Source organism: Bombyx mandarina, chromosome A1, assembly GCF_030267445.1.
Source record: "Bombyx mandarina strain Sakado chromosome A1, ASM3026744v2".
Classification (NCBI taxonomy): Eukaryota; Metazoa; Arthropoda; class Insecta; order Lepidoptera; family Bombycidae; genus Bombyx; species Bombyx mandarina.
This window is the reverse complement of record NC_143234.1, coordinates 6142035-6160511: the sequence shown is the minus strand read 5'-3', so window position 1 is coordinate 6160511 and position 18477 is coordinate 6142035. Positions and strand designations below refer to the sequence as shown.

At 40.1% G+C, this 18477-nt stretch overlaps 1 protein-coding gene across 2 annotated transcripts in view; it reads right to left on the bottom strand.

Moving 5' to 3' along the window:
- Positions 1-18477, bottom strand: part of ci (transcriptional activator cubitus interruptus) — a 150598-nt gene that overhangs the window by 8064 nt on the left and 124057 nt on the right. For both annotated transcript variants that reach the window (XM_089739468.1, XM_089739469.1), the window contains 11 exons: positions 12159-12251; positions 11090-11293; positions 9602-9788; positions 7000-7140; positions 5097-5256; positions 3684-3878; positions 3150-3314; positions 2514-2631; positions 1667-1842; positions 935-1030; positions 97-253 (listed from right to left, as the gene is read on the bottom strand). In XM_089739468.1, coding sequence (XP_089595594.1) covers positions 97-253; positions 935-1030; positions 1667-1842; positions 2514-2631; positions 3150-3314; positions 3684-3878; positions 5097-5256; positions 7000-7140; positions 9602-9788; positions 11090-11293; positions 12159-12251 — 1692 coding nt within the window. The remainder of the gene's footprint in view (positions 1-96; positions 254-934; positions 1031-1666; positions 1843-2513; positions 2632-3149; positions 3315-3683; positions 3879-5096; positions 5257-6999; positions 7141-9601; positions 9789-11089; positions 11294-12158; positions 12252-18477) is intronic.

Sequence of the window (18477 nt, the reverse complement as noted above, 5' to 3'; positions counted from 1 at the left end):
ATCAATAATAAATTACAGTACCCGAAGCGAAGCGAGGGCGGGTCGCTAGTTAATTTTATAATGTGCTGTATTTACAAATGCGGAAAAGTAACTCGCCTCCTCCGAGGTCGGCGTGTGGCGGTGGCATCCTCGCGAGCGCCATCTTGTTCCCGAGGCGGGGGGCGTGCGGGGCGGCGCGGGGCTCGCCGATAGCGACCATAGCTCGCAGCATCAGCGGCAACTGTCCCACTTCACCGACCACTTCCTGCTCGATCTGAAAGACATTTTTTTTTTCATTAAATGTGTTGCAACTGCAGATGTGAAACATTTAAAAAGATGGCAAATTTTAAACTCACACCGAAGAAATTAAATTTAATGCTGTAATTGATGACATTTAATGTTATGTCATCCGCAACTCGAACCTTTCGGAACATATTTGGATTATGGCTATCTATATAGCCGATTGCAGATAAATATTTAAAAAAAAAAAGTGCTGATAGATGAATGATTGTGGAACTGGCCACAAGGTGAAGGTTCGAAGTCTCGGTTGCAATATATAATTTTGCCCCACAATTTAAACCAGAACACCTTACTGCTTCGTATAGGCGGGGCGGTAGTACCTACCCTTGCAGACTCACTTTACACCCCTCTTCTAGTAATTAGGCAAGTTATTCTTTCGTTGAAGAAGTCATTCGTGAACATTTGTTAAATACATATCATTAGAAAAACTGGCACTTGCCAACGGAATTTGAACCTAGCACAGTCGTATTGCTCGATATGAGTACACCAGGTATCATAACCTTTAGGCCACGACAAATCGAATCCATAATACAATAGAATCCAACTTGAAATATTTAGTTTGGACAATTAAAATTATGGCTATCAAAGCCATGAGATAAGCTTTAGTACAGAGATTGATTAAATTGAAGAATTAATAAATTAAGCTTTGACCGACCTCTCCGTCTAATCTGAAGTACGGCAGGCCGTTTTCATCCCGGTATCCTCCCAGACCACCGCCGAAGTCCAGCTCCCCACCGCATTGCGCAGACAACTGTACATCATTTTTTTTTACTCATATTATTGTCTATAGAAAATTTGTTTTCATTTATATTTACATATTATTTCTTCTAGTTCAAATTCTCTTTTATTATACGAATCTTTTATAGTGTTCACGCTAGGTGAGACCGAAAAGGTATATGTATACGATCTTAACGGATCCTGTGTGAGATAACCACGCGTTAAACACAGCTGTTATTAAAGAATAATTAAGTCTTCGATATCCAGTCTGAGGACAGCAATGTTCATGAATTCGCGATATCTCCGGGCTACCACTTAACCTCAAGCTATCCTGAGCTGATGCTTGAAGACACCTATGATTACCATTATGTTTTTATTTATTTATTGCTTAGATGGGTGGACGAGCTCACAGCCCACCTGGTGTTAAGTGGTTAATGGAGCCCATAGACATCTACAACGTAAATGCGCCACCCACCTTGAGATATAAGTTCTAAGGTCTCAGTATAGTTACAACGACTGCTCCGCCCTTCAAACCGAAACGCATTACTGCTTCACGGCAGAAAATAGGCAGGGTGGTGGTACCTACCCGCGCGGACTCACAAGGTCCTACCACCAGTAATAATAATAAAATTAAAACCTTATAATAATCTGTGACGGAATCGTAATGGACCTGGTGGGCGGAAGTGTGCAAGCCGTGCGGTATGGGCGACGCGGGACTCTCGCTCTTGACGGACGCCGATGATGTGTGACCCCGGATCGCGGGTGGTACTCCACCTTCCTCCGAACGAGGAGACGACCCTGCGCCACCGCCGCCAGACTCCGCGGAGTCGTCACCTCTCGTGCAACCTAAAAGAATTGAAAACAGAATCGGTAATGTACAATATCTTTTGTGTTCCAATGCGTCCGACCGATTACCTATGTTGGAATACTTAAAATGTTCCATCACGATCGTCATAATAGGCCTTTTCATATCAAATAGGCATAAACGAGAGGTCAAATTAAGACAAAAGCTAAAAATACAATATATAATTATGAATGAACAAGGAAAAGTTTGTAGTGCTTTTGTTCTCAATCTTGTAAAAAGAACAATAATTTTATTTTATTTTTGTTCAAATTTAATTATATAGATAACTAAATAAATAACGAAGGACACACATGGTCATCTTGCCTCAAATTAGGGTTTCCTGTCCTAAGAGACCCAGAAACGGAACACGTATAGATAATAAACACTTAGACCTTTGTCTAAATTGACCATTGTTCCTTAGCAAATAACCTTGTTCACACGAATGTGCGGGAACCCAACTCACGACCCTCAATCCCGCAATCACGGGCGCTAATCCCAGCATCACCGAATCAGTCAAACTTGAAAAAGAGTATTCCTTGAAAAGTTTTTTTTTTCTCGAAGACTGTTCAAACTCAATCTCTTCAAGTTTGGGGGCGATCGTATGGCTCGTCGCAGCTAGAATTCTTCGAAGTTTTTTGTTGTGCACTTATCATCGCTGCTTCGTTTTACTTACCCTTATGTTTCTTACTCGCGTAGAACTCGGCTCCGTGAACGGTTTTCACGTGTTTCCGGAGCGAGGAGGGGTCGGTGTACCTCTTGGTGCAACCCGGCGCTTTACAGACGTACGGTTTCTGAAAATAATAATGTAGAAATTTAAAAGAGTAAAGATCATGTTTTTTTCATTGCCGTTATAAGCGTAGGGCCCAAAAGACAGGGCGCGGTCGTTTATGTCGATATACTTCTGCTATATTATGAACATGCCCAAGCCACAACTCTACCATAAAGCCTGTCCTCAAATCTCATTTGAAGAACTCGTCAGCTGCAGCATATCTCCATCGTCCATTCCCGCCCCCATTATTTTCCCGTTCACATGATACCCAAAAAGAAGATATGTATATTGGACACCATGATTTTTCCCAACGGAGACTTTGAACTCAGGTCTCAATGGCGGTGGAGGTGGCAATTACGTTGCTGATGTTAATGGGCTCCGGTAACCACTTAAAATCAGATGAGCCGTCAGCTTGATCAGCCACTTAAGCAACGAAAACTAAATGTGGTAACAATTCTTTGATCGCTTCTTTTATTTGCTTCCTCGGCGCGCCTCTGAAAAGCGTTCGAAAGAATTCGCTGGCAAGCCTTGCGAACGAACCTCATTGCTGTGCGTTCTGTTTTGATGTTTAGCTCTGTCGCTCGCGTTGGAGAAAGCTTTAGCGCACCCCGGATACTCGCAGGTGTACGGTTTCTCTCCAGTGTGCGACCGGAGGTGGGTCTTCAGGTTTTCCAGCCTGGAGTACGCTTTGCAGCAGCCTTCGAACTGCAAATGATAAAATTTGATAAGCTTTTAGTCCTCGATAAGGCTAAAAGACAAAAAAAATCTGGACATTTATTTTACTGTCGTCACGTTATATTCGACGTTTTAAAAACTTTACAATTTTTGGGGTTGTTCATGATCACAAAACATTCAAGGTATTCGAAATATATATAAAACAAACGTAGAACTATTACTATAGCTTTATCTCGACGACTCATGAATACCGAAGAATATGTTATACGTTATACACGGATAGATCAAGTGCCATACTCAAATGAAACTAATAAAACTGATGCCGAATCTCGGGCTGCATGACAAGGGTTAATGGCTAAGGATGAGAAGCAGAAAGTGAAAATATAATCTTATACTTACAGTGCACTTATGAGGTTTCTCTCCAGTGTGCCTCCTCATGTGAACGACAAGCATATATTGGGCTTTGAAAGGCTTTTCGTCTCTGGAACAGCCGACCCAGCGGCAGACGAACGCCTTCTTGCTGGCGTGTATGTGGTCCGTATTAATATGCTTCACCAAATCATCTTGAGTGGGAAATTCAAGCTTGCAGTCCACCTATAAGCAATTTTATACGTTTCACTACTTATACACGACATATTATTTTGAATATAAGAAAGGCCTAGCCGAAATTTGTGAGATTTTGTGTAATTACTGGTGGCATTGGTAGGTGCCGCAAGTTACACCACCAACCCAGACAACGGGGCAAAGAATAGCCGCCATTATCCTAAGTATATCACGTAGAATCCCTCTGATCCACTCTCTTGGTGCTTTTAGGCATTCCAAGCCCCGGTCATCGCTTTCATTCAACTCATCGAATATGACGAAGACTTCGAAGTATAATAATCTAACCCATAGGCACAAGCCACGAAGTTTCTCCCTGGATCCTCACTCCGATCGTCATCTCCGATCCACTGGTTAATTCAGCAAATTACTCATGTAGCTAGGGCAGATGTTAGCAAGCCCTCTCAGATTGAGCATAATGTGATCGTCTTTATTTTTCTTTACTTATAGTATCCTAAGAGACTGTTCCAGCTACGCTCAGACGGGTAGGTGAGCTCACGGGCTCAACGTGAGAGAATTTTCTAATAATAGCCCTAGCAAGAGTAGCGCTTCGCAGAATCTTCGAGTACCAAAGGATCAGAATCACGACCAACTGAGAAAATCCGGGGGGAAACTTAGTGGGCTGCCTCTATGAGTTAGTTCGCTCGTCAAACTCTTCGTCGTAGTCAACGAGTTCGACGAGGACGGTGACCGATGTTTTAGAGGCCTACAAGCACCGAGAGTGAAACTGGGGGATCCGACAAGACATGCTTCTGGCGATGGCGGATTTGCGTTACCTCGTCGTGGTCGGATAAGGTGTTCATTAACAAGGTGTTCATCATAAGGATTAGTCACGACAAATCTAGAATAGCCCCTCGCAGACACTAACGGATAGGTATACAAAAAGGTAGGTACTATAATCCTCCCTATTTCTGCCACAAAGCAATCAGTTCCGGCTTGAAGGATGGACAGCCCCTCTATAATACAGCTGAGACTTCGGCGTCTTGTGACTTATATAGTGCGATAAATATTACTGGTTTTAGGACATCTTGTGAGTCCGCACGGGTAGGTACCACCACCCCAGCTATTTCTGCCGTGAAGCAGTAATACATTTCGGTTTGAAGTACTATTAAAACTGAGACCTTACAACTCATGTCTCGAAAGGTGGGTTACCACTTAACATTAGGTGGGTCGTGAGCTCGTCCAACCATCTAAGCTGCAACAAAAACTTACCCAATGACAGTTGGTTTCGATAAAATCTCCTGGCTCGTCTTTGGAGTCGAGGCCGTCGTGGACTGTGCTCTCCGCGGCGGCCGAGAGCGGCTTGTTGCTCACGTTATCTCGGTGCGTGAGAATACCCTGAGGCGACTTGCGCTGCATCAGCCCTGTAGCACTGAAATCGAAAAATAGGTTGGAAATGTCTATGTTTTTTTTCCCTGCCTATGCTGATAGCCTTGAGAGGTTATTTCAGCTTCACCTTAGGTGAGCTCACGGGGCTCAAGCCAGAGTGTTGCTAACACTGGCCCTAGCAAGAGCAGTGCTTCGCAGAATTTACCACCGGATCGGAAAAGCGATCCACTGAGAAGATCCGGCGAGAAACTCAGTGGGCTGTGTCTGTGGGTTAATTCGCTCATCGAGCCCTTCATTGCAAGCGACGGGTTCGGCGAGGACGGTGACCAGAATGTCTATGATTAAATTACCTTTACTTCATTCAATCTAAATTATGAGTCGATATAGGTTTTTTTTTTATTATGACTCTAAATTAATTGTTTGTTACTATTGCCAACTCAACATCGAGCGCAGAATTCAAGTCTCGATGGTTTTGGGTTCACGGACTTTATACTGAGTCAATGTGTGATGGGCTCCGGGTTCGATTCCACTTCGTAATCAGTGGATATACATAAGATATACATAATACGTATGTAAAGAAAAACCTATAGGATTTTTCTTCAGTGTCATGGAACACAGTGGTTTACTGTTTAATTTTTAATATTAATTTTAAAAGAGATTAAGGGCTTTAAATCTTATTTTCTTGTTATATTACAGAAAACGCAAGTATTTTATTGTTTATTCGTTTTGTGTGCTTAGTGCGAGTTTTTTAACGTTCACGATAGCGTAAAAGTTAGCTCATATTTGTATGGAATGGAATCGTTTGCGTACGTTTGCCGCTAGGGGCGCTGTTCCAACTGCATACAAAATTGGCTTAACTTTTACGCTGTCGAGAACGTTAAGAAACTCGCACTGAGCACACTGAAGTACTCCATATCATTATATGTATATTACCTCCCTATGGTATGTTATATAATACACGCAAAACTTCCATGCAGTGCCGAAAAGTACACTTATTTCACTCGGTGTATGTAAATTATTTACCCTTACTGTCTTAAACTTAAACACACATATGAGTATGCATTTAGTTACTTGCATTAGTGCTCACCGCCAAAAAGTCGTAGAATGAACAAGTGTGTTACGGCTAATTTGATCTCATAACCCATTAAAATAGAGTTGTCTTTAGACCAACATGTCCGCATAAAGCACAAGTTAAAGGAGTTAACTGATGCAATGATCGCAGTGCTCGTGTTTAAGCTGATATTCAGTATTTTGGGACAAAGTCAAAGAAGACGATCTTAGCTGGCGTTCTAAATATATTTATTTCTTTTTTATTGCCTATGTAGACGAGCATACGGTCCACCTGATGGTGGGTGGTTACCGTCGCCCATGGACTTCAGCAATGCCAGGGGCAAAGCTAAGCCGCTGCCTACCGCTTAATACTCTCACAAGCCACAAACCTCGATTGAAGAAGGACATGTCATAGCGCTCGAGAAACACCGTGGAGGGGAGCTCATTCCATAGCCGGATGGTACGTGGCCAAAAAGGACCTCTGGAAACGCACTGTGGACGACCGCAGTGGCTCCAGGTAGGTATGGATGAACTCTACTCCGGTGGTGGGCGGTGCGATGGTAAAAACGAGATGATGGTATCATCTCGAATAATACCTCAGAGCACTCCCCATGGAACATACGGTACAAAATACAGGGGAACCCAAATCCCTTCACAGACCCAGAGGTTCCAAACGATCCGTGAGAATGTGATTATCCGAACGGCCCTCTTCTAAATGTGGAATGTTTTTATTTACCTATCAGCTTCCATAACACTAGTGATTTCAGGTTGCTGCGAAGGCTGCTGGAGGTGCTGAGGGGGAGTTCCGTCTAGTCCCAAGCCCTGTCTGACATCCACAGGACCCATGAGCAATTGTGTCGGTGACGATATGTGAGATCTGCAAACAAGGAAACAATGAGTTTTATAAGTGATCTAGACTTTGAATAACCATGTTTTGACCAGTATTTACAATGATAGTATTTGTTTCAATCAATTTCATGAGTGACATTCTCATTGACCCGTTTTTAAGACTTATTATTTATTCGTAGTTAACACCTGATAAAATTTATAGACAGGAAAACGATCAAAACGATTTTAATGCTAGTTATCTGTAAAGCTTTTAATTAGATGATCCGGATTTGTGATTCTACTCTTCTCTTGCTACTACGTCTTTTACATTTCTACCTCTCACTTCCTTAGTGGTATTTTCCTACATTTCTCCGTTATTCTTGACCCAGTAATTTCTTATTCAAGAACATTCATGAACGTTTTAAAAGCGGTGCAAATGATAAACAAACATTATTATGTGCATGCTCTTTTTACTGGTGGTAGGACCTCTTGTAAGTCCGCACGGGTAGGTACTACCACCCAGCCTATTTCAGCCGTGAACGGTTTGAAGGGTGGAGCAGCCGTTGTAACCATACTGAGATCTTAGAGCTTATATCTCAAGGTGGGTGGCGCATTTACGTTGTAGATATCTGTGGGTTTCAGTAACCATTTAACAACCAGATGGGCTGTGAAATCGTCCAGCTATCTAAGCAAAAAAAAAACCGCTTATATCCAATGACTAAGTTTTAGTTGTATTAATTGTAATGTAGCTTGGGATGGAACGTAGTACCCTGATCGATTTAATCGGGGATTGCGGTGAAGCAAAAAAAATTTGATAAAAGTGTTACATATATCGTAAAATTTTATATAAGTAGTAATATATATTCATATACATATACCTAGTCAGGTCATAAGTATTGTCACACAGTAAAAACTTTTCTTTTAGAATGCTGGCCACAAAAAAGTTTATTGAATTCGAATTTCGAATTATTCATGAAAATAAAAATGTATACTTTTAGAATATTACTCATTTTTAAATATGGAGTGGACGCTTAAAGAAGACCGTGTTGCAGTTATTGCGTTGTATCGTTGCGGTTACGCGCCAATTCAAAATTTTAACATACTGAAAAATTTGAATATAACCAAAAGATTCGTTTGTCGTACCATCAAACGATACAATGAATACTCTAGTGTAAATGACAGGTCAAGAAGTGGTCGCCCTCGGTCTGTTAGGACTCCAGCAGTGATAAAAGCTGTGAAGGCGCGAATTCAAAGAAATCCCAAACGTAAGCAGAAACTGTTGGCCCTTCAGATGGGGTTAAGCAGAACCACGGTGAAAAGGGTGTTAAATGAAGACTTAGGGCTTCGGGCATATCGAAGAAAAACAGGACATCGTTTGAATGCTCGTCTAATGGACCTGAGACTGAAGAGATGCCGCGCTTTTTTGAAGCGGTACGCGGGAAAAAAATATCGGGAAAATCTTTTTTCGGATGAAAAAATTTTTGCCGTTGAAGAGAGCTACAACAAACAAAATGATAAGGTGTACGCACACAGTAGTGAAGAAGCGAGCAACCGTATTCCGCGTGTCCAACGAGGTCATTTTCCATCCTCGCTCATGGTATGGTTGGGAGTTCCTTATTGGGGCTTAACAGAGGTACATTTTTGTGAGAAAGGTGTAAAAACGAATGCAGTTGTGTATCAAAATACAGTCCTGACGAACCTTGTGGAACCTGTTTCTCACACCATGTTCAATAACAGGCACTGGGTATTCCAACAAGATTCGGCGCCAGCTCATAGAGCGAAGAGCACACAAGACTGGCTGGCGGCGCATGAAATCGACTTCATCCGGCACGAAGACTGGCCCTCCTCCAGTCCAGATTTGAATCCGTTAGATTACAAGATATGGCAACACTTGGAGGAAAAGGCGTGCTCAAAGCCTCATCCCAATTTGGAGTCACTCAAGACATCCTTGATTAAGGCAGCCGCCGATATTGACATGGACCTCGTTCGTGCTGCGATAGACGACTGGCCGCGCAGATTGAAGGCCTGTATTCAAAATCACGGAGGTCATTTTGAATAAACTTTAGTGTCATAAGAGTCTATGTTTTGTTAAGTTCATTTTGGTATATGAATGGTTACATAATGAATAAACTTGTTTCAATTATTTTACATTAAACATGTGACAGAATTTATGACGACGCTTGCAGCTGAAAGTAAGTATTGTACTTTTTGACGAAGCATGTTGCTGATAACTTTATTTCTGTAATCTGACGAAGCATGTTGCGGATAATAACATGTACTTTTAGGTTAGGAATATTGTGTTCTTTTTTTTAAAATAATAAATAAAATTAAATATGTTTTAAAAAAAAAAAATTTTATAATTTATGACCTGACTAGGTATATAGATAACCGCTTTAGAACGCCCCCTCCACACATTAGCGTCTACCTTCACAACCCTTTTAAATTATTGCGGGTCGGTAATCTAAGATACTCAAGGTAATAAAACGACATTTCTACAATGAATAACTTACCTATGAATGCCAGCTACCAGATGGGCATGAGCAGCATGATGAGCAGCAGCTGCGGCCGCCTGTTGATGCGCAGGATCTAGCAGTACACCTCCGGCCAGTACTCCACTGCTTCCCACCACTCCTCCTCTAGCCAGCAATTGTTGGGCCAACGAAGCATGGGAGAGGGAAAGGGCTGGAGATATCGCTCCTGAAATGGATTTTAATAAAATCGTAATGGTTAACTTTCGCAGATGGAAAGACACGTAGGATTAGAAAAGCTACTGCCACGCTGAATATTTAGACATACATTGATTTTATTTCGGTTAAATTTAAAGCTCTTAATATCATAACTACGGTGGAGGCAACTCAACGGAAGTCTCGAAAGAAAACATTTATTTTGATATCTATATAGTTTATACGTCTTTTTATTTATTTATTGATGCACAAAACAAATTACAATCATTACAGTACATTACATATTAGCTAAATCGTACCAGTACCTAGTATCTAAATCTACTTTGGATTGCAATCTAAATGATATACTCAGATAACCCGTATTAATGTACATAGCTTTGACTATTGAAAATAAAATTACAAATTACAAATAAAAATAAAATTACAAATATTAGTTCCAGAAAAAAAAACAACAAAATGATAATACGGTATCCACATAAGTAGACAGCAATACAACCAACACAAACATTATAATGATAACTAGTCATTGTTAAATAGAATATCCTTCATACATCTGATAAATCCCGAATCTAGGTTCAAAGATATCAAGGTCACCGTGACATTTCCCCAAATCGTTATACTGCCTGACCATTCTTACCATAGGGTTATAGTATGATATATTATTGTAATATGTCCGTAACGCAAAGAGGTCTGAATTGTTAGCGACTTTAAGGTGAGCATCAATAGCTGACGCTATTCGATTTTCTTGTATTATCGCTCCCACTGTACATACGTAAATACAGAATAAATTTAGTAATAGAAGTCTTGAAAAACGAGCATCGTATGGAGACCTTGGACCTTGGAATCAAGATTTGACAGAATATGAACTTAGCTAAAGGCTTAATGCATGTGCCGGTCCTCAATAAATAAATGTTCTGTACATAATTACCACATTTTACTTAAGTACTAAATTCATAGTACTCAGTGGTAATTAGCAAAAAAAACTCAATAGAGCGAAATTTTGTTGGTTTATTTCAATCATATGCTGTACAAACTTTTGACAGAATTATGAGTTCGAACAACAACGAATATTGCACTTGTATATCACGATGGCTACGAAAAATTCTCAACTTCTATTATTTCGGGTCGGGGGCCGAACCTCCTAGGAGGTCCCCGAGGACTTGACGATCTGCAAGGTGTTGGGGGCAGAAAAGGCAAGGAATTTTAGGGCCCTACCGCACTAAGCGATTCCCCTGCACTCTTACACCCGACGTCCGAACTCCGGGTCAGAACCCGGTCAGAGTAGGTTCCCGCGGTCAAACGCAAAACCCTCACCTGCACTAAGATGTCCATAGCTTCCTGTGGAAGCAGCGGACGGCGCTCTTACTGCCAAACTAGCTGGAGACGCCCTGATCACAGCAGCTAAGTCCAGAGATTCCGCAGAATACGGACTCCACGAAACTGCCCGTTTTCGATTCGCAGAAGCGCCGATTGCACCGCCCGATAACCTTAATCTCGTTGGAGACGCTATTCTAGAACCTGAAACAGACATCAATAGTTGAATAATAATAATAATAACAATACAGCCTTTTAATCAGATCCATATTATAATTATATGACTAAATATAATACATAATAATATATAGAAAACTTAAATTTTATTTAAACCTTAATCTAGCCTATTATTTGATTTTTTCTTATTTTCTGCAGATCTGTTGGCCAATCGACAAAGGCCTCCTCCAACCTTTTCCACTCATGTCTTTCTTGAGCCACTCTGTTCCATGTGACGCCTGCCACGTGTCTTATGTCGTCATCCCATCTTTTTGCGGTCTACATTTTTTCCTTTTGCTTTCTCTAGGATACCATCGAGTCACAATTTTGCTCCATTTATCTTTACCTCTAACCATATGCCCTGCCCAACGCCATTTAATAGTTGAATAGTGATGTAAAAATTAAAACTAATTTTACTATTTAATCTCGTGTTTATTTGTTTAATCAATGACGTTAGCGACCACGTAAACTGCAAACTATTGTAAACGAAATATCTGTAATAATAAATTGAATATGAAGAAGAAGAAGTAAAATTGGTTTTGATTTATTTATAGCTCGCAAAAACTAAAGATTTATTATTATTGCATAGATGGGTGGACGAGCTCACAGCCCAACTGGTGTTAAGCGGTTACCGGAGCCCATAGACATCCACAACGTAAATGCCGTCACCCACCTTGAGATATGAGTTCTAAGGTCTCAGTATAGTTACAACGGCTGCCCCGCCCTTCAAACCGAAACGCATTACTGCTTCACGGGAGAAATAAGCAGGGTGGTGCTACCTACCTGCGGGACTCACAAGAGGTCCTACCACCAGTAAATATTTACAAAAATAAAACTATAAAAATCGAATTACCATCTAAGCTAAGTTGAAAGTCTTGGCTCGCGAGCGTGCTTCCGGCATGAAGCTCTGGGTGTAAGCTCCTTGCTGCACTTAAGTACTCCAAGCCTGTAACAAATGAACAAATGATAATTTAATCTCAAAATTCAGACAAAGGTTGTTTTGTTCTAGAAACTGTTTCATAGAAAATTGCTTCGTTCAAACGTGGAGACGCGATGTGATACATTTATGTTGGTTGAGGACTCTTGATATTACCAGATAAGTATATTAAGCACTACGATTGTTCGCACCTATTTTTATCATTCACGATTTTAGTCAATGCCTTTATTTTTGTCGTCGGTTATAAAATCGTACCGACATCGTATCGATGAGCCACCGAGCCAGATCTGAAGTGATTAATAAAAAACCTCTCGGCGCTACACAACAAATAACAAATAATAAAAGTTATAAGTAAAACAATAAGGCTCAAATTCGCAATATATAATGTTTTACCTATTTACCGCTAGTAACCTCAAGGGGTTATAATAGCTTCACCGAATGTATAGGCGAAGCTCCCGAGACTCGGCCTAGGAGACTATGCTAAAGTTTGCCCTGGCAAGAGCAATGCTTCGCTGAATCTACCCCCTGATCGGTACCGCGACCCGTTGAGAGGATCCGGTAAAAAACTCAGTAGGCTTTCGCATTTTCGAAATAAAATTAAAAAAATCGCACAGTCAAAACAATCTTCAAAAGCATAAAATAACCCTGGAATACTCACTAAAAACGAATAAGTCTATTACAATCAAACACAAACTGGTCGATCTTGAAAAAAACTTCTAATCGTTCTAATATAGTCTTATATTTATTATAATTATTATGTTATCATGTAAATCACGACTAATCTCGCTACTGATGCGAATAGCTGATCCAGTTTTGCAACCATAACGATTAAGATTGAGACGTCAACTTGATGAAACCCTGTTTGCATATAAAGTGGCCACTTAACGCGTTCTGTGATTCATGTAAGTTGTAGATCGTTCTTTTTTTCATTCGCAGTTGATGAAGCTATTAAGCTCTCTAAGTATAGAAAATGATAGACGAATATAAATTTTGTTCATAAAAATACGTTTTTCATATTTTTAATACTGTAATTAAGAGGTAAAACTAGTAATAAAGTCCTATAACTACGATTAAGTTGCAATTTGAAAACGGTAGTTAAGAAATAAGTTAATGGAGACCTCTCTGTAATGTGTCCGTATATATAGTTGATAATTTCCTGAGTTCAATGAGGTTCTTGGCCCTCGTTTAAATATTTTTTCAATCTATTCAGATTCTAATCAAAAATTATATTCATTCTAATTATACGTTTAACAAGACAGAAAACAAACAAGCCACATGTAATAAATAAATAAATAAAAACTAAATGATTACATTCCTTGATCACGGTCCTTAACCGATGATCCGAGTCGGTCGTTAGCCAGAAATAATAGGTTCGGTACAAAAGGCGTCAGCAACCAACAATTTAGCTCATAACACACTAAACAAAAATAAAATACCACGAAAAATCCCACGAAAATAACGCATGTGGTCTCTTTTGACGCGCCGCTCCAGTCCTAAATTTTTATGTCTTCATCCAATGTGAGAACCGAAACATCGATATTCGATGTCCCTTTTAAAAAGCAAATAAAAAAATCGATTCAGGTCAATCGGGTCCACTACGGATTGCGATAGCTCGGAATGGTCACCCTGACATTGGTTTAACCGTTCGCAAAAAATCCAAACGAAAACTGTCCTTAAGTTCCTTTTCGAATATTTGAATATCCAACGGTCGAGTGATTCGATTAGACTCGTTTTCGCTCGATTCGTTTTCTCGATTGACGTATTCATTTTTATTCGAATCGATTGGCCGTAAAATCGGTATACGTACGGTCGTGGTCTAGTTGTCAGCGGTCACGTTTAGCGTTAAAATATGAATGTCAATGGCGGAGTTGGGCGGTGCGTTTGGCCGGGCCAGAACTCACTCTGTAACGGAGTATACTAATGAGAATCGTAAATTACATGTTTGGCTGCCAGACGAATGCGCGGCGAGATGAAGGCGTTACGCCGGTATATATCGTATTTGTTACGGTTAAAGTATTTAAAATATTCACAGGTCCGATAAGACGAGCGTTGGCGCGACTAAATTATTCAAACGTTCGAAGACTTTGTTGCCTTGTTAAGGAGCAAGTTTGGTTGATTTATCTTTTGACCTCGTTTAATTACAATGTTCACTGTTTTTCGTTTGAGTGCATTCATTCTATTCCGACTCAAACTCTAGACGTTATTCACTTTGTTATATCGCAACTGCATGAATCATAAATAGCCCGATATTACCGTGAAACGTTTTTTTTATGGCCTAGATACTGTAGCCCATAGACGTCTACAACGTAAATGCGCCACACACCTTGAGATATAAGTTCTAAGGTCTCAGTATAGTTACAACGGCTGCCCCGCCCTTCAAACCGAAACGCATTACTGCTTCACGGCAGAAATAAGCGGGGCGGTGGTACCTACCCGCGCGGACTCACAAGAGGTCCTACCACCAGTAATTACGCAAATTATAATTTTGCGGGTTTGATTTTTATTACACGATGCTATTCCTTCACCGTGGAAGTCAATCTTGAACATTTGTTAAGTACGTATTTCATTAGAAAAATTGGTACCCGTCTGCGGGATTCGAACACCGTTGCATAGCCTAGATACGAATGCACCGGACGTCTTATCCTTTAGGCCACGGCGACTTGAACGTTTTGAATTTCGTACTTAGAACAACAAAATATCAATAGCTATTCCACAGCCGAAATACATTATGATCGACCACGTAATTGTCCTACCTGTTGCCCACGACCCGCGTCAAAAATAACAGACCCGACCGGCTCCCAGCCATCACATGTCATAAACCGATTAGCTATAATTAATTCGGAGTTGGAAAAAAAACCAGCGGTGTTTCTTAACAAGGTTTTTATGCTGTGGTCTGAAGTGTGATGCAGGTATAGGCAGGTGCATCGCATTACACCGATCAACTGCGGATGCGGCCTATCCAAGGGATACTATGAACATTAACAGATGAGATTATTCAATGTCTTCATTATCTTGGACGACTATTCGTAATAATTATGAGGACGTACATGGAAAATCTTTGTGTTTGTACCGATGCTATCACGTATTCGAAGTTGGCAAAGAAAGGTAGCCTGGCTCTGGCTATTTTTGCCGCGAACCAGTCATGGGTTCCGCTTTGAAGGATTGGGACAGTCGTGTTACTGTATATTGAGATTCAGACCTTGCGTCTCAAGATGGGTGACGGTATTTACATAGTGATTGATATCTGTGGATTCTGGTTGCCACATAACCCTAAATGGGCCAAGAGCGCCTAGAGTATATCAGCAGTGTAATGCACTTTATGATACTCGTAAAAGAGTTCAATTAAAAAACTCGCTAAATTCATTAAACAACCAGACAGTAGATTCGTGACCCAAATGTAACTATACTTAGAACATATATCTCTCTCATTTTACATTAAGGCAATAAAAAGGATGAGGGTGAATAAGTCGTTCTCTAGTGCGCATCGCTAATTTAAAATATGCAATTTTCAAAATGTCCCTTTACAGTTTTATATAAAAAAAAGATGTGTGGTGTCGTGGGACATCGGAATTCACCGGATAAAAACGTAGTTCCTTATTATAAAAATATCAGTTTTAAGTTCTATTTGAGGTATAAAGAAAATAAAACTGGAGGATTCGCAACAACCCACGGTCATTCGGTAACGTGCGAACTTATTGTGGTACACTTCATTCACGGTTGTTTGCATAAGAGTTAGTGTATTGCGCAAACGAACGCCCTGAGATCGTGGTCAATGAATGATAAAAAAATGTTATTTTTTGTACGTTATTAAAAAGTTAAACCGTACACTGTGTGCATTTCTAATTTGTACGTTATTACAAAGTTAAGTCGTACACTGTGTGCATTACTAGTAAAAATCTTACGTTACGGACGTTTTTTCCCGGTTAGGGTACCCCTCCACAACGACCCACAAGGAACTTTATTCCAATAAAAAAATTAGATACATAAATAAAGCCTTCAATACTATCACTCCCCTTTCTTAATGTTTCCCTATTTGATAACAAGCACATTCCTGGACACATTTCCATAGCAATAGAAACTAATTTTAAAAATCAAATTGATCCTTTGCTTAAATTAATACGTTATCCAAATTCCGTCGGCACATATCGCCTCGCCAGAATCGAAAAGGCTTAATCCCCGCGTATATGAAACAAGCAAAAAAAACCCTAATAATGTGACGCATGCATCGCTTTAACAACGTAAAATTATATTCTTAACAGCATAATTACACCTTTTCCTATCTAGCGGCGTCCGTCTCCTTCGCTCAAAGGACATAAACGTAAGTCCGTTTCGCTCTGACGGGGGGGTCCTTGTTCATTTTTGCGAGTCCGCCCGTTGATTTATTCATAAACGTATCTCGTTTATGCCTTTATAATATATTTTTTGTGGACACGAGCTTCTTGGAAGAGTTTTAGAACTGTGATTTCGTTTACTACCGGAGTTTAATTAATTGAGTGTAGAAGAGGGCTCGTTTTAAAATGGTTTTTGAGGCAGGCGATACCGGGATCGGTGATTTTCAAACTTGTTTAAATAAAACAAGTTGATATTTATAGATGGCTGTTATTGTAAACAACTAACAAGGTATTCGTTCGTTGGTTTAAGTAATAAATTGGTTTTAATTTTTTTGTTGTTACAATCAAATGATTGCCTTAAAAATAATGACTAAAAGAATACATATGAAATATACCTGTTTGTCAAATGTATATTCACACTACTTCCAATATATTATGTGAAGTGCAATCGCCTGGGCAAATAGATAACTCAAAGGAGTAGATCCGAGAGTGTATAGAGCACAAACAAAAACACGAATTAAATCATGAATGTGTTTTTTGACGGCAGCGTCTTGACTATGACGTCCTGAGATTGCTAACGCTATGAGTGTCCGCGGCCACTGACCAACAGGTGAGACCTAAGCTTGTTTACCTACAGTTATTTTTTATTATTTAATATATAATTTGTATATATTAAAAATTTTATTATTATATGAAAACAATAAAAGTACAATTACTATAACCACTTTCGCGTACTTCAAGAGGACTAAAAGCAGAAACCGATTTCATTATTTGTAATTTTTTCCTTTCTTTTTTTTATTGCTTAGATGGGTTGACGAGCTCACAGCCCACCTGGTGTTAAGTGGTTACTGAAGACCATCGACATCTACAACGTAAATGCGCCTCCCACATTGAGATATAAGTTCTATGGTCTCAAGTATATGTACAACGGCTGCCCCACCCTTCAAACCGAAACGCATTACTGCTTCACGGCAGAAGTAGGTATGGTGGTGGTATCTACCCGTGGGCAGTCACAAGAGGTCCTACCACCAGTAACTACGCAAATAATGATTTCGCGGGTTTGATTTTTATTACACGATGTTATTCCTTCACCGTGGAACTCAATCGTGAACAATTGTTAAGTACGTATTTCATTAGAAAAATTGGTACCCGCCTGCGGGATTCGAACACCGGTGCATCGCTAGATACGAATGCACCGGACGTTTTATCCTTTAGGCCACGACGACTAAAACAACCTGACTTGAACAACCATTTATTTTACCCTACATAAAATATTTGAAGAACAATCTAACCGCTGCACCGTAAACAAACCTCGTCGAGTACAATAATGGAACGACGTTTGGTGCTTAATTTACGACTTCACTAATTAAGTTCAAACTTAATTGGGAGTCAAAATATTGACTTGGACTAATTATGGAAACCATTTTAATTTGACCCACTACGAATTACAATGGATATTACTTAGTGGGCACATTGGAAAGGCTAAGTTGTGACATAAATACGGCACGATCGAAACAATTCGTGACATGTCCGATTTAGATAACACTACCGGAGAAAAATGGTTACTCACGGGCATCATCGAAGTTCAAGCTAAGTTTTCAAAACTTTCAAAGCTTAGCTTTGCTTTGCTTAGCTTTGACACAGCCCACTGAGTTTCTCGCCGGATCTTCTTAGTAGGTCGCGGTTTTGTTCCGGTGGTACATTCAGCTAAGCACTGCTCTTACAAGGGCTAGTGTTAGCAACAAAAATCTACCGTCTAATATTTTTTGAAACTTGAATAATCTATGACAGACAGAGTAGTTCGAATTTTTTTCTGAGTTCAACTAAAGTTGGTGTTACTCAATCATGGAGGGTCGTACGGAAGGAATTTGAAACCGACAAGATGCGTGCACATGTCCTTCCGG